This window comes from Felis catus, chromosome B2 (genome assembly GCF_018350175.1).
Source record: "Felis catus isolate Fca126 chromosome B2, F.catus_Fca126_mat1.0, whole genome shotgun sequence".
Classification (NCBI taxonomy): Eukaryota; Metazoa; Chordata; class Mammalia; order Carnivora; family Felidae; genus Felis; species Felis catus.
The window spans coordinates 30,871,067-30,890,309 of record NC_058372.1 but is presented as its reverse complement, the minus strand read 5'-3'; the positions used below and the strand labels follow the sequence as shown (position 1 = coordinate 30,890,309).

Sequence of the window (19,243 nt, the reverse complement as noted above, 5' to 3'; positions counted from 1 at the left end):
CCCCTTTAAGCTCCCCCCCCCCTTCCCGGCTCTCCCTCCGCCCCCCGCCGCTGTCTTCATCTCTCCATCTCTGTGCTGCCGCCGCCACCGGCTGCGCAATCCGCACACCAAGACTCTGACGCCAGCCAGGGACCCCGACTCCCGCTGCAGACACCCTGTCCCAGCGACACCACAGGCATGTCATCGGAAAAGTCAGGTAAAAAACAACAGCAAAACCTCCTGCCCTTTCCACCATCTCCAGACTCTCCCCCCATCCTTGGCCCCAACCCCCTCCCTCACCCCTGCGTTGGGGGGGGGGGTGCCGATTCTATTTCATTTCATTTCGGTCCAGCTCTCAACCCCCCCATCCCTTTCTCTTTCTGTATTCCCCTCCTTCCTCTCCTTCCAATCTCAGCCTTGTCCCCTTGCCAACAACATGGAAAGGGGACAGGTTGAAAGGGTGAAGGAAGTACAAGAGTGGCTTAGCATCAGCCAGGTACTGCAGGGATAGCATCATTGGGAGTGACAGATGGACAGATGACACTGGCTCACATGGAGACATTCAGTGGGGAAATAATAAAAACATGATGAGATAGAGGTTGTCAGGGGAGTAGAATCCAGAAGACCCTTGTTCATCTGCCCTAAATGAGGTGCTGAGATTCCCAGAGAGGCTAGGGCACCCATCCCCAGTGCAAGAAGACAGAGTGGAATATGTCATCCTTCATGTGTTTATACAACTGTTGAATTGAGCACATGTTAACACAGTGTTGCATGTCTACACACGTGCACACACAGGACTAGCTCAGACGGGCAAGGCCAAGGCAGCCATAGCTTGGGTGTGCAGGTGAAAGCTGTGGGCACCGTTGCTGAAGGGGGAGATGAGCAGAGGAGGGTTTCCACTTCAAAACTAGATTGAAAGAAACAGGGGGGTGGGCAGATGGCTTAGATACAACCCCTTTCCTGCCCCTAAGACCAAGAGATGGCTTCTCACCCATCTCCTCTGTCTCTCCCATTATCTTTCTCCATCCCTGGCCCTGTGTCTCCCCCTACCCCCTTATCTCTTCTCTGCCTGTCTTGCCTCTCTCCCCATACCCTCTCCTGTGCTCACTGCCCCCAGGCCTCTCAGACTCAGTCCCTCACACCTCTCCACCACCCTATAATGCCCCCCAGCCCCCGGCCGAGCCCCCTGCCCCACCCCCACAGGCAGCCCCTTCCTCTCACCATCACCACCACCACCACTACCACCAGTCCGGGACCGCCACCCTCCCGCGCTTGGGGGCAGGCGGCCTGGCTTCTTCCGTGGCCACTGGTCAGCGCGGTCCCTCATCCTCCGCCACCCTGCCTCGACCGCCACACCACGCTCCACCTGGCCCGGCCGCCGGGGCGCCCCCACCCGGCTGCGCTACCTTGCCCCGCATGCCACCCGACCCTTACCTGCAGGAGACTCGCTTCGAGGGCCCACTGCCCCCGCCGCCGCCGGCCGCCGCCGCCCCACCCCCGCCGGCGCCCTCCCATACGGCCCAGGCTCCGGGCTTCGTAGTGCCCACGCACACGGGGGCGGTAGGCACGCTGCCACTGGGGGGCTATGTAGCCCCCGGCTACCCCTTACAGCTGCAGCCTTGCACTGCCTACGTGCCGGTCTACCCAGTGGGCACGGTGAGTACAGGGCGGATGGGGCCTGGGAGGAAGGGGTGGGGACACACAGGGGGCTAGTGAGATAGAGAAACAGGGCCTGGGACCAGGTGGCGTTCCTAGGACAAGGCCTAGAGAGAGGAGGGACTAGGAAAGGCTTGGGAATGGGGACCGGGGCGAGGGGGGGGGGGGGTTGAAGGGTCTGGTTGTCATTTGGGGTCAGAGAAGGGGAAGGGAGCCTAGAAGTCCAGAGGAGGTTTGAAAGAAGGAAACAGCCTGGAGAGAGGGGGAGAAGAAACGAAACCTGGGAACCATGGAGGAGGATGAGGGAGAGTAAACCTGGAACTGACTGAATAGGGAAGGCCAGGCAGATATTTGGAGAGAAGAAACGAGGTCTGAAGTGAGGCCAGGGCAGCCCTGGTGCGGCCATACCTTGGGAGAGGGAGTGTGGAGATCACCAAGAATATAGGGTTAATGACAGCAGTGAAGAGAGAAGAACCTAGTGGAATTTATGGGTGTCCTGGAAGGGTCGTGGATGATAAGTTTCTCTGAGAAGCAACGTGCAAGAATTGTGCTTTAAAAAACATCGTGCCAGACACAGAATGTTGGTGGGCTCAGAGACGATGGGAATGACATTCTCTCCCCCCAACCTTCTCTACACAGCCCTATACAGGCGGGACCCCGGGGGGGACGGGAGTAACCTCCACGCTCCCCCCGCCGCCCCAGGCCCCAGGGCTGGCCCTGCTAGAGCCGAGGCGCCCGCCGCACGACTACATGCCCATCGCGGTGCTGACCACCATCTGTTGCTTCTGGCCTACGGGCATCATCGCCATCTTCAAGGCAGTGCAGGTGGAAGTGGGGGAGAGGGCGGGCATCTGGGAAGGGAGCCCTCACCGGGTTTTTCTTATTCCAAGGGAGTGCCGAATGATCTGGGAAGCATCTCAGAGGGAGCAGCAGCTCTGATCAGCTTTCTTCCGCCCGTCTCCCGCAGGTGCGCACGGCCTTGGCCCGCGGAGACATGGTGTCTGCCGAGATCGCTTCCCGCGAGGCCCGGAACTTCTCCTTCATCTCCCTAGCGGTGGGCATCGCAGCCATGGTGCTCTGTACCATCCTCACCGTAGTCATCATCATTGCCGCTCAGCACCATGAGAACTACTGGGATCCGTAAAGACGCACCCGGCCTGGCCCCGCCCCGCGCCCCTCAACCTCCCAAGCGCGTTCTGCAGCCACGCAGCGGATCCAGTGGGTGCCCCGCACACATGCCTCTGGGGCCACCGAATTTCGATACATCCTAAACTCTGCCTCCACGGAACCTCTCGCCTTGCGGGCACGCTCCGAATCCAGTTCCTCAGGAACCCCGAAAAAACCCACACCCCCCCCAAGGGATGCCATTTTCCGGGATCCCCGCCAAATGCCGCGCCCTCAGTCACTCCAGTACCCCGCCGCCTCTAAATGCAGCGACCCCAGCGGAGCTCCTTGGGTCTCCGCTCGCAGCTGGGAGACCGGTCCCCAAAGCCCCGCCTCCCCTATAGGCTCCGCCCTGGCTCTGTCAAAACCCCGCCTCCAGGGCGGCAGGCTCCGCCTTCTTTTCCTTCCCCGCGAGGTGATTGCGTCCGGTGATTGGGTTGTGGCGCTAGGCCTCGCCCCCAGACTGACACACTCCTCCCCTTCTCCTGGCGCGGGGACCTAGCCCCGAGGTAGTCACGCCCCCACGCTCTCTCATTTTTGGTGGTACAGTTTTGTCTTCTCCACCCAGGTCTCTTACTATTTTCTTGCTAATCCCAGAACCTCTACTTTTGGTAATTTTGGAATGAGATTTCGGAGGTTCCCAGTTTAGGACCTTTCACCCCGGGATGACGAACGTCCCCGTTCTCTGTAAATATTCCCTTCCACCTATTCTGATCAGTGGGCAGCCGGGCAGAAGGTAACCCAGGGTAGGACCTCCCAACGTCAGGAGGAGCCAGCCCCGTTCCCCGCTCCCCTCGGCAGTCCCTACCTTGTTCTGATTTGTGCGTGAGTGTGTGTGTGAATTTCTGAAAGAATATTAAAGAGACTAAGTGGATTTATCACCCGCAATTCCGAAGACTGCCGCCTTACAAAGACCCTCCTCCTTTGGTTCCCTCTTTTACCTCCTCTTAGCTTCCCTTCCGAGGGAAAGAAAGATAAAAGAAAACTGACAGAGACAAATGTGGGAGGAGACAGATTCCCAAGACACCACAGAGACAGACACAATCATGGGAGGGGGGAGGGGAGGCTCCTTAGGAATCCTTCCAGGGAAATCTGGTATGGGGTCCATTCTTGGTGGGGATTTCTTTCCCCCAGCACACATTTTTCACTTTCTATTAGACTGGGCTTAGGGCTTTGAAGAGAGGGAATTTACAAGTAGACCCAAGTATCTATCCCAGAATTCCAGGAAAACCGGGAGAAAAGGACAGACTATTCTAATAGGGTGACAGGGAAAAGATGCCAACTGCTTACAGCTGTTCCTGCCTTCAGGCTGGAGGGTGGTAAACAACTTGGATTAGAGCCCTGCATGGTATGTTGTACCTGCATGGGGAAGGCAAAGGGAGCAGAGTGCTATGGGAGGCCATCGCAGTCCACACAGGCTGCTAGAACAAAAATGCTATTGACTCGGTGACTTATAAGTAACAGAAATTTATTTTTCACAGTTCTGAAGGCTGGAAGTCTGACAGCAGGCTGCCAGTATAGTTGGGTGAGGGCCCTCTTCTGAGTTACAGACCTCTCATTGTATCCTTACATGGTGGCAGGGGCAAGGGAGCTCTATAGGGTCTTTTTTACAAAAGCACTAATCCCATTCATGAGAGTTCCACCTTCATGACCTTAAGCACCTCCCAAAGACCCCCACCTCCTAATACCATCAAATTGTGCATTAGGATTTCAACGTATGAATTTGGTGGGGAGCACAAATATTCAGACCACAGCACAGCCCCAGAGTCACTAGGCTCTCAAGTCCAGCTAGGGCTAGTTGCCCACTGGTACCCTGAGGTCAACCAGGAGGCCTCTGGTGTAGGGGTGCATAAGCAGTGGACTTGGTATCCATCTGTACACCTGCAGGATAGGGTTCTATGCTGAATTTGTGCATTCATACAACATGCAGACGCCATGCAGGATGCTGGCAAGACATCTGCCCAGACAATAGATGTGAACACCGACCTCATGGAGTTGAGAATCTGAAGGAAAACCATGCACCAAGATAGGAGACATGGGAGAAGGATGAGATGGACTATGGAAATCATGGGTTCCCCTTTGGACGTTTCAGATTTAATGTGTTTTGTTCACCAAAGATCTTGAAAAAAGAATTCACATCTGCAGCTTCCACTTCCTCACCACCTACTCATTCCCCCCTCCCTTATATAAGTATTGTCAGAGATGTGTCTGTGTCTCTCTTTTTTTCATACCCACTATTTCTTAACCCTTTAAAACATATTTCCACTCCCTCCTCTACTGAAACTGCTCTCTCAAATACCAGAAGTTGCCAAGAACCAAAGTTACCAGAAATTACTAGGAACCAAAATCAATGGCATTTGCACAGTATATATGCAGTGCCTTTCTCAACCCTCCCATGTTTGTCCCTTGTCCCTAGATTCTCCACTCACCTAGTTCACGGACATGTTATCCCTCCCCCCCCACCTCTGTACATACTTCAAATCATGCCCCCCCTCTTTTTTTTCCCTCCCTTCCCCTAAGTGTCTATCTCTAGATTTTACCCTTTTCTGAGACTTTCCCATCCACTCCAAATTCAGAGATCATTTCTAACTAAATGTTTTTCTGCCATGGACCAAATGTTCGTGTTCTCCTCAAATTAATTAGATCAGTTGAAATCTAATCCTCAGCGTGATGGTGGGGCCTTTGGGAAGTGATTAGTCATGAGGACAGACCCTCATGAATAAGATTAATGCCCTTGGGACGCCTGGGTGGCTCAATTGGTTGAGCATCTGACTTCAGCTCAGGTCATGATTTCATGGTTCATGAGTTCGAGCCCCACATCGGGCTCTGTGCTGACAGCTTGGAGCCTGGAGCCTGCTTCAGATTCTGTGTCTCCCTCTCTCTCCGCCCCTCCCCCACTCACACTCTGTCTCTCTCTCTCTCAAAAATAAATGTTAAAAAAAAAAGATTAGTGCCCTTATAAAAAGAGACCCCAGAGAGCTCCCTTGTCCCTTCCACCACATGAGGACACAGTGAGAAGACAGCATTCCATGTACCAGAGGGGGCTCTCACCTTACACCAAATCTGCCACCACCTGGATCTTAAACTTCCCGGCCTCCAGAACTGTGAGAAATAACTCCTGTTGTTTATAAGCCATTCACAGTTTGTGGTATTTTGTTACAGCAGTCTGAGTTGTCAGAGACATTCTCCAACCTATATATGTATATGCAGGCATTCTTCCAGTGCCTGTGGAATACGGCCACATGGACCATACTGCTTGTCCTCTAAAGTCAGCATGTTCCAAACCAAAATGATGAGATGCTACTGAAAACCTGCTTCCCTGTCTCTCTTAATGGCACCATTTTCCCCATCACCCTTATCTGAAAACTTAATGTTCCCTCCATCTTTCTCCTGCCTTTACTTTTTGGTGTGCTGTCAAGCTAAATCAATTTTATCATCACAATATCTTTTGAATCTGTAAGTTTTCCCCAGCGCTTGTCTGAATAATGACCTCATCTGGGATTGCTGCAACAGCTCCTCTAAACGATCTCCCTACTTCCTACCTCTCCTACCTCTCGCAGCTCCAAGTCTCCCTCAACACTGCTGTCAGGTTACCCTCCCTAAACATGCTTTTTTTTTTTTTATAACTCCACTTCTCAAAACTCCTTCAAGATTCCCTACTGCTTACTCAATTATTTATAAAATTGTAATCTGGCCTTCACTCCCTTCCATAATTTAAAACCATCCAGCTTTCTCTCTTCATCCTAATCTCCGACCAAACTGCATTACTCATCATTCCACCCCCAGGTTTTTGCCCAGCTGTTCTCAAATCTCAGACCTCTTTCTCTAAACTCTGTCTCTTACAAGCCAAATTGTTTGCTGCTTGTCATGTGTTTCGGACCACATCTAAGCTTGAGCTCACGATGTTCTCCGTCCACATTTGCGTCTCCACTTGGCCAAAATTTACCTATCCTTTAGGGCTCAGATCAATTCACCCCAACTCAAGCAGGAAGGAATTTCTCTCCTATGGATTTGACTAAAGCAATCACTTCTAAACAGAGCTCCAGGCATTCCTTGGAGCAATGATTCTCACCCCTGGCTATACATTAGAGTCATCTGGGAGCTTTTAAAAATCCCAAAGCCCAGGTCACATCCTGAACCAATTAAATCACAGTCTCTAAGGGTGAGACTCAGGCATCAATATTTTTTTAGACATCCCCAGGTAATTCCAAAGGGCAGCCAAGATTGCGAACCATAGGCTTAGAGGAAGTTTAGGGACCACAAAGGGAGGAGGAGGGAGGAGCCTATGGCTTCAACTAGAGCAACTTTCTTTGAGAGAAAGGTATGCAGATCTAAAACCTACACATTGTTCACTTTATCTGGATGTTCCCTGTCTTCCCACCTGAGATGTTGTTGTTTTTGTTTGTTTCTGTTTTGGGTTTGTTTTTTTTTTTAACGTTTATTTACTTAGGGACACCTGGGTGGTTCAGTCAGTTAAGCATCTGACTTCGACTCAGGTCATGATCTCATGGTTTGTGAGTTGGAACCCCACATCAGGCTCACTGCTTTCAGTGCAGAGCCCATTTCAGATCCTCTGTCCTGCTCTCTCTCTGCTCCTCCCCTGCTCATGCGCGCGCGCTCTCTCTCAAAATAAATAAATAAACCTTTTAAAAATCCTTACAAAAATAAATGAAAGTTTATTTACTTATTGGGGGGGGGGGGGCAGGAAGAGAGAATTCCAAGCAGGCTGTGCAGGTGCTAGTCCAACACGGGGCTCGAACCCCAGAACTGTGAGATCATGACCTGAGCTGAACCCAAGAGCCAGAGGCTTAACCCACTGAGCCACCCAGGCACCCCCCACCTGAGGTCTTGATGTAAATATCTCACTTTGTGAGCTACTAGAAGGCAGGAGCCAAATTTGGTTTGCTCTGGTTTTCAGATCCTCATCAGATAAAACCTCTTGTACCACTCTTTGAACTCAATTGAATGGAAAAGAATTAGGCAGAGGAAGAAATGAATGACAATGGCTTCCTCCAGATCTCTTCACCCAGATTCCTCCCTTAAGAAGTGTATTCCAATTTGATTTCCCTCCCCGTTTACCTGAATTCCTTCCCTGTGTGGTGCTCTTGATTCTTGCACCACTACAGACAGAGATCCCATCCTCTAGGAGAGGCTCTGGACCCTTCTAACATCTATTTGGGAGGTCTGATTCCCCCAATCATTTGATTCTGGGTCATCATTCCCCCTCGTTCATTGAAGATTCAGTACATAGGTTACTGCCTTCCTTCCTCTTTACCACCACGTCTGTCATTTCATTACTTTGCGGGGCGGGGGGGGGGGGGGGGGCTTGAATAGCCCTGTAAATAACCATCCAGCACCCTGATCAATTCCTGGGCTTCATCACTTCCACCAAGGTTTTCCCCCACTCCTTAGCCACTCTTCTCTCTGTGTCCTGCCTCCAGCTGGGTTACCATCAATAACTGCCACCCCTCCCAAATCTGTTCAGTCTTTGCATGTCACCCCTTCTTCCATTCAGTACCTCATTCCAAAAGTTCTTCAATCCCACCCAGACTTTCCATCCATCGACTCTCTCACTCTTCTTTCATATTTGTTCCCCTCAATTTTTCGCTTCCCTCATTACCCAGTATAGATCTCACGGTTCAATACTGTCATCACCTCTCAGCCCTTGCCCTTTTATTCCTGGCCCCTCTCATTCAGACACATTTTAGTCCTGGTTAAATCCAATTCTGCCTGCTCCGCACCTGCCACCAACAGCTGAATATGTCTGGGGGAAAATACACAGTCATATTGACTGGTCTCACTTCCTATCAGCCCTCAGTATGGCCTGCAAGCTCACATTGCCCCAAACTGTTCACATCCCCCAAGTCTGAGACTGCAATTTCACAAGATGGCAATCTTCCTTCCTATTCAGTGAGAAAACAGAAAATTTCAGAAGAGAACTTCCCCCTGGTTCCACCCTCAAATCTACTAGTTCATTTGGTTTTCAGCTGTATTTATTGCCTTCTTGTTACTGCAGAGAAGCTGACCTGCTCCCAGTCGCCACCCCATCTGTACATTGGGGTCTTGTCCCTTCCCACCTTTCAGAAATGAGACTCTTAAAATTATCTCCTACCTCTCCTACATAATCAGTTTCCCCCTCTTTACTGAAACATTCCCATCATCATACAAAGATGCTGTAATAATACAGCTCACGTTTGAGAAGGAAAAAAAAAAAAACCTCTCATTTTCTATTTACCTATGCAGTGAAAGCACAACATTCAGAATAGTAGATACCCCTTGGCAGGAGAGGAAATCCAATTGGAGAGGGACACACAGGGAACTTTAACAATGGCAGGGAGATTTTATTTCTCAAAATCTTTTTTAATGTTTTTATTTATTTTTGAGACAGAGAGAGACGGAGCATGAGCAGGGGAGGGACAGAGAGAGAGGGAGACACAGAATCTGAAGCAGACTCCAGGCCTGCTGAGGCTCGACGCGGGACTCGAACTCACAGACCATGAGATCATGACCTGAGCCGAAGTCGGACTCTCAACCAACTGAGCCACCCAGGTGCCCCAGGGAGATTTTATTTCTTAAGCTGCATGATGTTCATTAAATTACTTTGTAATATACCTGTGTCAAGATTGAGAAATGCTGAACTAGACCATCAGCAATATGTGACACAGTCGAACACTTCTTCCTCCTTGAAATGCTTTCTTCACTTTAATACTCTTTCTGGATCCAACTAAAAAAAAGTATTGTATTCCCTAATTCCTTACTTGCTGCTCCTTTAGTCTTCATTGACAGCTCCTACTCCTCTTCCAGACACCTACATATTAGAGGGCTTCAGGACCCTTCCCTTGATCCTCTGCCTAATCCAAGCTCCCACAGCTACCATTGTCCCTTGACTAACCCCTTAACTGGATTTTCTGCTTCCATTTTTGACTGATACAGTCCATTCTCCATGCAGAAATCAAAGTGATCTTGGGGCGCCTGGGTGGCTCCGTCAGTTAAGGTTCGACTTCGGCTCAGGTCATGATCTCACGGACCGTGAGTTCAAGCCCCGCGTCGGGCTCTGTGCTGACAGCTCGGAGCCTGGAGCCTGTTTCAGATTCTGTGTCTCCCTCTCTCTCTGCCCCTCCCCTGTTCATGCTCTGCCTCTCTCTGTCTCAAAAATAAATAAACGTTAAAAAAGAAAAAATTAAAAAAAAAAGAAATCAAAGTGACCTTTTATTATACATCTTGCCCAAGCGAGCACCAGAGTGATCTTGTTAATTACCAGATGCTATCACTCACCTTGCTCAAACCTTCTGGTGGCTACCATATATACACTTAGAATAAGATCCAAAATATGTTGGCCTATGAAGCCTACCAGACCTTGTTTCTTCCCCACCTCCTTGACTTCATCTCCTCCCACCCTTTGCCTTGTTTACTCGGCTTCACCCACTCTGGCCTCCTTGCTGGTCTCTGAGCCGCTAGGAATTTAACATAAAAATCCAATTCCTTTCTGCCTAGGGCCTTTGCACTCCTGTTTTTGTCTTCCTGGACACTCTTCCTCCAGTTATCTGCACGCCTGCTCCCTTGCTCATTCATGTCTTTGCACAAATATCACCTCTACAAGGAAGCTTCTCCTCATCATGATTAAAAACAGCACAAGGGGCCTCAGTCGATTAAGTGTCCTACTTCAGCTCAGGTCATGATCTCATGGTTTATAAGTTGGAGCTCCATAATGGGCTCACCGTTGTCAGCAAGGAGCCTGCTTCAGATCCTTCTCTCCCCCTCTCTCTCCTGCCCCTCCCATGCTCTCTCTCTCTCTCTCTCAAAAATAAATAAACATTAAAAAATAAATACAAAACAGCCCTGTGCCTGGTATTGTGGTCATAATGCATGGCCAAGATTCGGTAAAGAGCAGCTCTTATCATTAAACATTTCACTGTGGAAAAGTCTGCCTTTCACTGCTTCATCCTGCCTGAAAACCCTGCATCTAATACAACCCTAAAATGCTTTGGGAGCAGAGGAGGGAGGAACAATTTTGACATAAATCCCAGCAGAACTAAAACCACAGAAACCACCAAAGCTAAACAGAAGGGGAAATTTATTTAGCCTTTGGAAAGCTAGAATTTTTGTCTCTCGTGCTGATGATAAATCGCAGAGAGTAACTGCAGCATATGGTGCCATGTGGTGAGTATGGAATGCAGGGGAATGTGAGGGTATAAAAAATTCCAACCAGCTTGATGCCTGGTGACAGGGCAGCCCGCATGGGATATTGAGATCTCTGAGAAAGCTGAGATTGACAAGCCAGAGATGAATAATACTGGATGTAAAGTGGCTTTCATTTCCTTATCTCTCCTGACTTGTATTGCTTCCTTCACCTGCAATAAACAAATGCTTGCAATCTCTGCAGGTCAAAATCATGTCCATCCTCCATGACTCAACCCCCTGGACTCCTTTTCAGATCACCCTCCAGTTGGAAATAACCTCCCTGCCACTTATCAGTTGTATGCTTGCCTCTGGAGCTTTTGTTAACTATGACCTTACCCTATTAGACTGCTGGTGGGGCTCTCTCTATATTTCTCTCTGTGTTCCATTGACAAGTTCTGAGTACTCAGTAAAGATTATTGAATGAATAAGAATCTTACTTCACCCATTTAGAGGGCAAGTGCCATAAGCTTTGTGTGTATGGAGACAACAAGGAACAACCACCAGCTCACAAATTATCTTGCACCAGTTCCTGAACCTCTTCTCTCAGCTTCTGCCATCAGGTTGGATCTTTGATGACGGCAAAACAACGCCCCCGTGGAGCAGAAACAGACCCATAAATACAGAGGACAAACTGATGGCTGCCAGAGGGGAGGAAGGCAAGGAGATGGGCAAAGTGTATGAAGAACAGGGAATACAGGCTCCTAGTTGTGGAATGAATAAGTCACAGGGATTAAAAGTTCAACATAGGGAATACGGTCAATGCTATTACGATAATACTGTATAGTGACAAACGGGCTCTACACTTGTGGTTGAGCGTGGCATAACATATAGTCTTGTCCAGTCATTACATTGTACACCTGAAACTAATGTAACATTGTGTGTCAACTATCCTTCAATTAAAACACACACACACACACACACACACACACACACACACACACACACACAAATGCCCTTATAAGATAGGGCAAGGAGAGCACCAGAATATGGCCAGATACTCTGAGTTACCTTGAAAAGAGATGACTCAGAAAAAAGAAAGAAGAAAGAAGAAAGACAGGACAGAAATGACACCAGGTGGGGTTTAAAAACAATTATTTACAGGTAAATCCTCACAAACTTGTCATATGTGGAGATTTCCCTCAGAATGATCTTCAACAAGGCATTAAATGTCCTTTATAATGACTTGGATGAAGGAAGAATTATTCCAGAATAGGGTCTATTGTCTATAATCACAGATTGCAAAAGCAGTGACCCCACCCCCACCCCAAGTCCTTCCATTCTCCCAAGATGTCTCTCTGACTTTCTTAACACAGAGTCTCCTATGATCTCATTTCCTTTCCAGAGGTTCCTGTGTGCTACTCCCTCCCATCCCTTTCACCTGAGACAGGAGAAATGTCTTAGACACAAGGTAAGTCATGTTCCAAAGCACCCATACAATTTGGTGCTGTGAGGTTAGTCCCTGAAACACCAAAAGAAGAGGGAGAGCAGGAGACACTTGTAGTGGGAGGTTGGGATTGAATCTAGTCACTTGGAGAAGAAAGTTCCTTTTCATCTCTTTCCCTCAAGGCTGCTCTTCTTCCAGTTCATTCTCAAATCTTTAGGGGAAAGAGAAAGATGAGAAACAGTGTTCCTTCCTCACTCTTCAGTCCAAGGCTCTACCCCAACAGGTAAGCAAATTTTCACTTGTCATCCTCTTTGTGTCCTCCTCAGACTCAGATCCCATGTTCTCTAGTCAGGCCTGGGGATATAATCCTCCTAGCGTGTTTCCCCACTTCTTCCCCATTCCTTGGTGACTATCCCTAGAGAGCGGAGCCCCCACATGATGAGGCTCAAGGGGCAGGGAACCAGGAGAGAGCAAGCAGTGAGTCAGTTAACATTCATGCAGCAACACTTTGGGGAAGAACCTATGCTTTTCCCCATTTCTGAGTCTTCACATCTTTGTCCCTTCCTACTCCTCTGTTTCTCAAGCTGAGACCTGGGAAATCTAAAGATCCATGGAGTCCTCCTCTGAGAATTCCGAGTCTTCTTACATAAAATTTAAATGTGTTTTCATTTTGATGAAATTCAAATTTTATTTATTAAAAAAAAATATTTTCGGGACACCTGGGTGGCTCAGTCAGTTAAGTGTCCCACTTTGGCTCAGGTCATGATCTCACAGTTTGTAGGTTTGAGCCCCATGTCTGGCTCTGTGCTGACAGCTCCTGCTTTGGATTCTGTGTCTCCCTCTCTCTCTCTGCCCTTCCCCTGCTCACCCTCTGTCTCTCTCTCTCAAAAAATAAACATTAAAAAATTTTTAATAAAAAATAAATAAAAATTTAAAAATATACAAAAATATTTTCATTTTGGATGCTTTGGATTACTTTCTTTAGGAGTTTATGTGCCTATGCTTGTATTTGTTTTTATAGTCACAATGGTGACAGGGGATCACCTGAAGAGACAAAGTCGACCACTTAATTCAGTGGTTTTCAATATGGGTTCTATAGAACTGAGAGGTAGTTCTAACTCATTCTTTGAATGGCAGTAAGAATGTCTCATCCCTAAGGAATATCTCCTAATCCTTCATCCACTCTCATAGCATCTCACACTTCTCCGTGCTACTGTAATTACTATTTTCTTGACGGACTAGAAGTTCCATGAGAGCAGAGACTGTGTCTATCTCATTCATCTATGTACCCTCAATTCCTAGCATGCTGCCTGGAACATAGCATGTGCTCAATAAGCATTTGTTGAAGGAGGAAGGAAGGAAGGAAGGAAGGAAGGAAGGAGAAACACAAAAATATAGAGACAAGGCCTCTGCCCTCTCGAGTCTGTTGGAACTGAAACATACACACACAAAACAATAAGAGAACATTACAAAGCAATATATTTGTAGCAGAATACAGTTTCTTTTCACTGAGAGAAGCTGATCTTTGAAGGGTCATCAGAGTGGCCCTCTCAGTTAAGGCATACAACACAAATTAGCAAACTTTGTCCATGGATTAGGGTGTAATCAAACTTTTGCGACTCATTCTAGACTTCCTGCCTTTTCAAAAAACCCTAGAAATGGAAAGGGGGAAGGAGAGAGGGAGAAAATATGGATTAATTTTCAATAGGAGCCTGGGCTTACAAGGGAGCCTGGGATTACAAGAATCAGACTATTTAGCCATAGGGGAAAAGATAGCAGTGGACTAAGGTTATTCTGACCCAGAACCCAGAAGTAAAACTTGAGAAAAAGTCTAGGTTAATGACCTGAGTCTCAACACAAAATGGAGAGGACTGTTCTGACACAATTCTGTGCCTAATGAGGAAACTACCTCCCCTCCTGGCTGTCCTGACATGGTCTTTGTAGTCTGGGACACAATGGTAGGTTGTTAGAGAGTAAAGTGAAGAAGGAGCCAAAGTGAAGTACTGAGAATGGGATTCTTCTCTGAAGAGCTGTGGTGGCCCAGCCAGTGCTGGGAGCTGGTCAAGCAAGGCTGAATCACACTTTTGTGTGGGACCTACTTCTTTTATTAGGAGGAGGAAGAGGACCAGTTTTCCATCCAGTGACATGCCCAATGGAACAGGTTATGCTAGTTATATATACAAAATACAGGACCAACTGAAGGGGCACAGAGCAAGGGTGGAGAATGGGATGAGGTTATTCTTGAATCATATCATTCAAAGTGTGGTTCATGGACCAGCAGCATCACCATTCAAGAGCTTGTTAGAAATGCAGAATGTAGGGGTGCCTGGGTGGCTCAGTTGGTTAAGTGACCGGCTTCGGCTCAGGTCGTGGGTTCAGGCCTGCGTCGGGCTCTGTGCTGACAGCTCAGATCCTGAAGCCTGCTTCAGATTCTGTCTCCCTCTCTCGTTGCCCTTCCCTGCTCATGCTCTGTCTCTGTCTCTCTCAAAAATAAATAAACATTTAAAAAAAATTAAAAACCCTATCAAAATAACATCATCACTCTTCACAGAACTAGAACAAACAATCCTAAAATTTGTATGGCACCAGAAAAGACCCCAAATAGCCAAAGCCATCCTGAAAAAGAAAACCAAAGCAGAAGGCATCACAATCCTGGGCTTCAAGATGTATTAAAAAGCTGTAATCATCAAGACAGTATGTAAACATCAAGACTGGCACAAAAACAGACACTTAGATCAATGGAACAGAATAGAAAACCCAGAAATGGACCAATAAACATATGACCAACTAATCTTTGACAAAGCAGGAAAGAATATCCAGTGGAATAAAGACAGTCTCTTCAGCAAATGATGTTGGGAAAACTGGACAGCAACATGCGGAAAAATGAACCTGGACCACTTTCTTACACCATACACAAAAATAAGCTCAAAATGGATGAAAGCCCTAAACGTTAAGACAGGAAGCCATCAAAATCCTAGAGGAGAAAGCAGGCAAAAACCTCTTTGACCTCGGCCACAGCGACTTCTTACTTGACATGTCTCTGGAGGCAAGGGAAACAAAAGCAAAAATGAACTATTGGGACCTCATCAACATAAAAATCTTCTGCACAGTGAAGGAAACAATCAGCAAAACTAAAAGGCAACTGGCAGAAGGGGAGAAGATATTTGCAAATGACTTATCAAATAAAGGGTTAGTATCCAAAATCTATAAAGAACTTATCAAACTGAACACCCAAAAAACAAATAACCCAGTGAAGAAATGGGCAAAAGACATGAATAGACACTTTTCCAAAGAAGACATCCAAATGGCTAAACAGACACGTGAAAAAATGTTCAACATCACTCATCATCAGGGAAATACAAATCAAAACCACAATGAGATACCACCTCACACCAGTCAGAATAGCTAAAATTAACTCAAGCAACAACAGATATTGGTGAGGATGCAGAGAGAGAGGATCTTTTTTTGCACTGCTGGTGCAAACTGGTGAATCCACTCTGGAAAACAGTATGGAGGTTCCTCAAAAAATTAAAAATAGAACTACCCTACAACCCAGCAATTGCACTACTAGGTATTTATCCAAGGGACACAGATGTGCTGTTTCAAAGGGGCACATGCACCCCAATGTTTATAGCAGCGCTACCGACAGTAGCCAAAGTATGGGAAGAGCCCAAATGTCCATGGACAGATGAAGGGATAAAGAAGATGTGGTATACATATACAATGGAGTATTACTCGGCAATCAAAAAGGATGAAATCTTGCCATTTGCAACAACGTGGATGGAACTTGAGGGTATAATGCTAAGCGAAATTAGTCAGAGAAAGACAAATATATGACTTCACTCATATGAGGACTTTAAGATACAAAACAGATGAACATAAGGGAAGGGAAGCAAAAATAATATAAAAACAGGGAGGGGGACAAAACATAAGAGACTTAAAATTTTTTTTTAATGTTTTTATTTATTTTTGAGAGACAGCAAGACAGAGTGCAAGCAGTGGAGGGACAGAGATAGAGGGAGATACAGAATCCAAAGCAGGTTCCAAGCTCTGGGCTGTCAGCACAGAGCCTGACACGGGGCTCGAACTCACAAACCATGAGATCATGACCTAAGCCAAAGTCAGATGCTTAACTGACTGAGCCACCCAGGCACCCCAAACATAAGAGACTCTTAAATATAGAGAACAAACTGAGGGTTGCTGGAGGAGTTGTGGGTGAGGTGATGGGCTAAACGGGTAAGGGGCATTAAAGAAGACCCTTGTTGGGATGAGCACTGGGTGTTATACATAAGGGATGAATCACTGGAATCTACTCCTGAAACCATTATTGTACAATATGCTAACTAACTTGGATGTAAATTTAAAAAAAGAAAAAGAAAAAAAGAAAAATGCAGAATGTGGGGCCCAACCCAGACTTCCTAAATCCAAACCTGAGATTTAAGTTTCCCCAAATGATATGTATGCACATCAAAGTTTGAAAAGGACTAAGATTTCTTCAGGAAGAAGACTTGAAAGGCAGTGATGAGTATGAGGGAACAGGTAAGAAGCTTCAAGTGATCCCAGGGAATCCCTATCCCAGGACATAGGGGCAAATGAGGAAAAAGAGGCCTGGGGGTTTCTCTTGCAGCACCCTGGACTGAATGGGTTAAGGAGTAGGTTGGACGGGTGGGCCTGGGGTCTTCACCTAAAAAGATTGCTACCGCCATCAGTCACCGCTAGCTCCGTCATTCCCCCGCTCTCCCTCCTGAGCCCCAGTCTCCCATTTCAGGACTTCTCCAGACTTTCAGTCTCAATGACCTGACCAGTCGGACCTCGCTAGCTCGGTTTGATTCGGCCAGGTTCGGTTGCTAAGGCCTACAGCTTCCCGGTTGCGGGAGGCGGGGGGGGGGGGGGGGGGGCGGGGGGGGGGGGGCGGGGGGAATGATGTCACGTCCAAAAGGCGGGCTAACCAGGTCTCTCCCTCCGCCGGATTGGTTGACAGGAATTTGATTAGATTCGCAGCCTCGCGGGCTCAGGGTTAGCTGTTATTGTCCCCAGATGCCCCTGGCCCACGGCCGTCTTCTCCCCGTGGAGCAAGACTCTGAGGACAGTACTCAGGAAGCACTTAGCTTCGGAAGGAGAGGTGATCCGAATGGTCCGGATATTGCCACCAGGCTAGGCGTTTCGGCTGCCCAGGTACTTTTTGACTCGATCGGGTGTCCGTAGTTGGGGCGGCTATCCGAACCGCAGGGATTTGTGGAATTTATAGTTCTGCATTAGTTCTGGATTAGTTTTGGGTGGGCCGGAGGCTCTAGTCCGACAGGGATTTTTGGAGGAAGAAAAAAAAAAAGACTGAGAACTGGGGGCCTGGGTCCCAGGACAGGGGAGGACAAAAAGGACGTCTAAGTAAGAATTCTGCCATTAGCATTGTTTTGGTGTTCTTTTTAGGTGCTGACCTGAAACCAATCCACCCCTTTCTGACCAAAACTGTTCACCCACGGTGGATTCACCCACGGTGGAAGGGACCAGGCAGCCAAATGGAGATGCCACCAGTCAATCCAGTGGGAGAGAAGGACACCTCTCAACCGCAACAACAATGGGAAAAGAACCCCCAGGATAACCTTGATTCAACTACCCAGATCAAGCAGCAGTCCCCAGACCCTCCTACTGAAATCCTTGAGCTGAGAGTGAGCCCAAATCAAGCCAGCCAAATTCTAGAGAATTCTCAAGGAACTGAAAAACTGGCCGCTGGACTTCAAGGAAACTCTGCTAAGTCTCCTGGATCAACCAGTGAGATGCCAGAGCCCCTTCAAGCTTCTGATCTCTGGTACTGTCCGGATGGGAGCTTTGTTAAAAAGATCATAATCCGTGGCCATGGCTTGGACAAACCCAAGCTGGGCTCCTGCTGCCGGGTACTGGCGTTTGGGTTTCCTTTTGGGTCAGGCCTGCCAGAGGGATGGACCGAGCTAACTATGGGGTTAGGCCCATGGAGGGAGGGGACTTGGGGGGAACTCATAGAGAAATGCTTGGAGTCCATGTGTCAAGGTGAGGAGGCAGAGCTTCAGCTCTCTGAACACTCTGGACCTCCTTTCAGGCTCACACTGGCCTCCTTCACTCAGGGCAGGGACTCCTGGGAGCTGGAGGCCAGTGAGAAGGAGGCCTTGGCCAGGGAAGAACGTGCAAGGGGCACAGAATTATTTCGAGCTGGGAACCCTGAAGCGGCTGCCAGATGCTATGGACGGGCTCTTCGGCTGCTGCTGACTTTACCCCCACCCGGCCCTCCAGAACGAACTGTTCTTCATGCCAATCTGGCTGCCTGTCAGTTGCTGCTAGGGCAGCCTCAGTTGGCAGCCCAGAGCTGTGACCGAGTGCTGGAGCGGGAACCTGGCCATTTAAAGGCCTTGTACCGAAGGGGGGTTGCCCAGGCTGCCCTTGGGAACCTTGAAAAAGCAACTGCTGACCTCAGGAAGGTGCTGGCGGTAGACCCCAAAAACCGGGCAGCCCAGGAAGAGCTGGGAAAGGTGATTATTCAGGGGAAGAAACAAGATGCAGGGCTGGCTCAGGGTCTGCGCAAGATGTTTGGCTGATTAAAAGTTAAATCTTAAAAGAGACAGGAACCTGTGAATTGTGGTTTATGTCGTGAGATTTTGAGGGGACCAAGAGGGAGGGTTTCAGCCATGTCCCATTCATTCCTAGCTTTTGCTTTCTTAGGGGAGATAACAGTGGACTCAGTGCGCCTCCTTCCCTCTTTTACCATTAAAAGCCATATGATCACCTGTGCTACATTTTGGGGGGGCTTATTCATATCCGAGGATAAATGGACGATACATAAACTTCTGAATTTAGGATTGGGGGAGATGGCGGGCCTTTAAATCCCGAGAACTACATCTCCCAGGCTTT

General features: G+C 48.1%; 2 protein-coding genes across 2 annotated transcripts; both read left to right on the top strand.

Annotated features, from left to right (window-relative positions):
• Positions 1–49: 49 nt before the first annotated feature.
• On the top strand, positions 50–3,687 carry PRRT1 (proline rich transmembrane protein 1). Its single transcript, XM_003985961.5, has 4 exons — positions 50–196; positions 1,097–1,635; positions 2,275–2,460; positions 2,603–3,687. The coding sequence occupies exons 1-4, from the start codon at positions 178–180 to the stop codon at positions 2,777–2,779; spliced, it is 921 nt and encodes a 306-aa protein (XP_003986010.1). The 5' UTR covers positions 50–177; the 3' UTR covers positions 2,780–3,687.
• A 13,657-nt stretch (positions 3,688–17,344) lies between these two features.
• On the top strand, positions 17,345–18,954 carry FKBPL (FKBP prolyl isomerase like). The gene is made up of 2 exons (XM_003985960.5): positions 17,345–17,539; positions 17,792–18,954. The coding sequence occupies exon 2, from the start codon at positions 17,881–17,883 to the stop codon at positions 18,928–18,930; it is 1,050 nt and encodes a 349-aa protein (XP_003986009.1). The 5' UTR covers positions 17,345–17,539; positions 17,792–17,880; the 3' UTR covers positions 18,931–18,954.
• Positions 18,955–19,243: the final 289 nt, after the last annotated feature.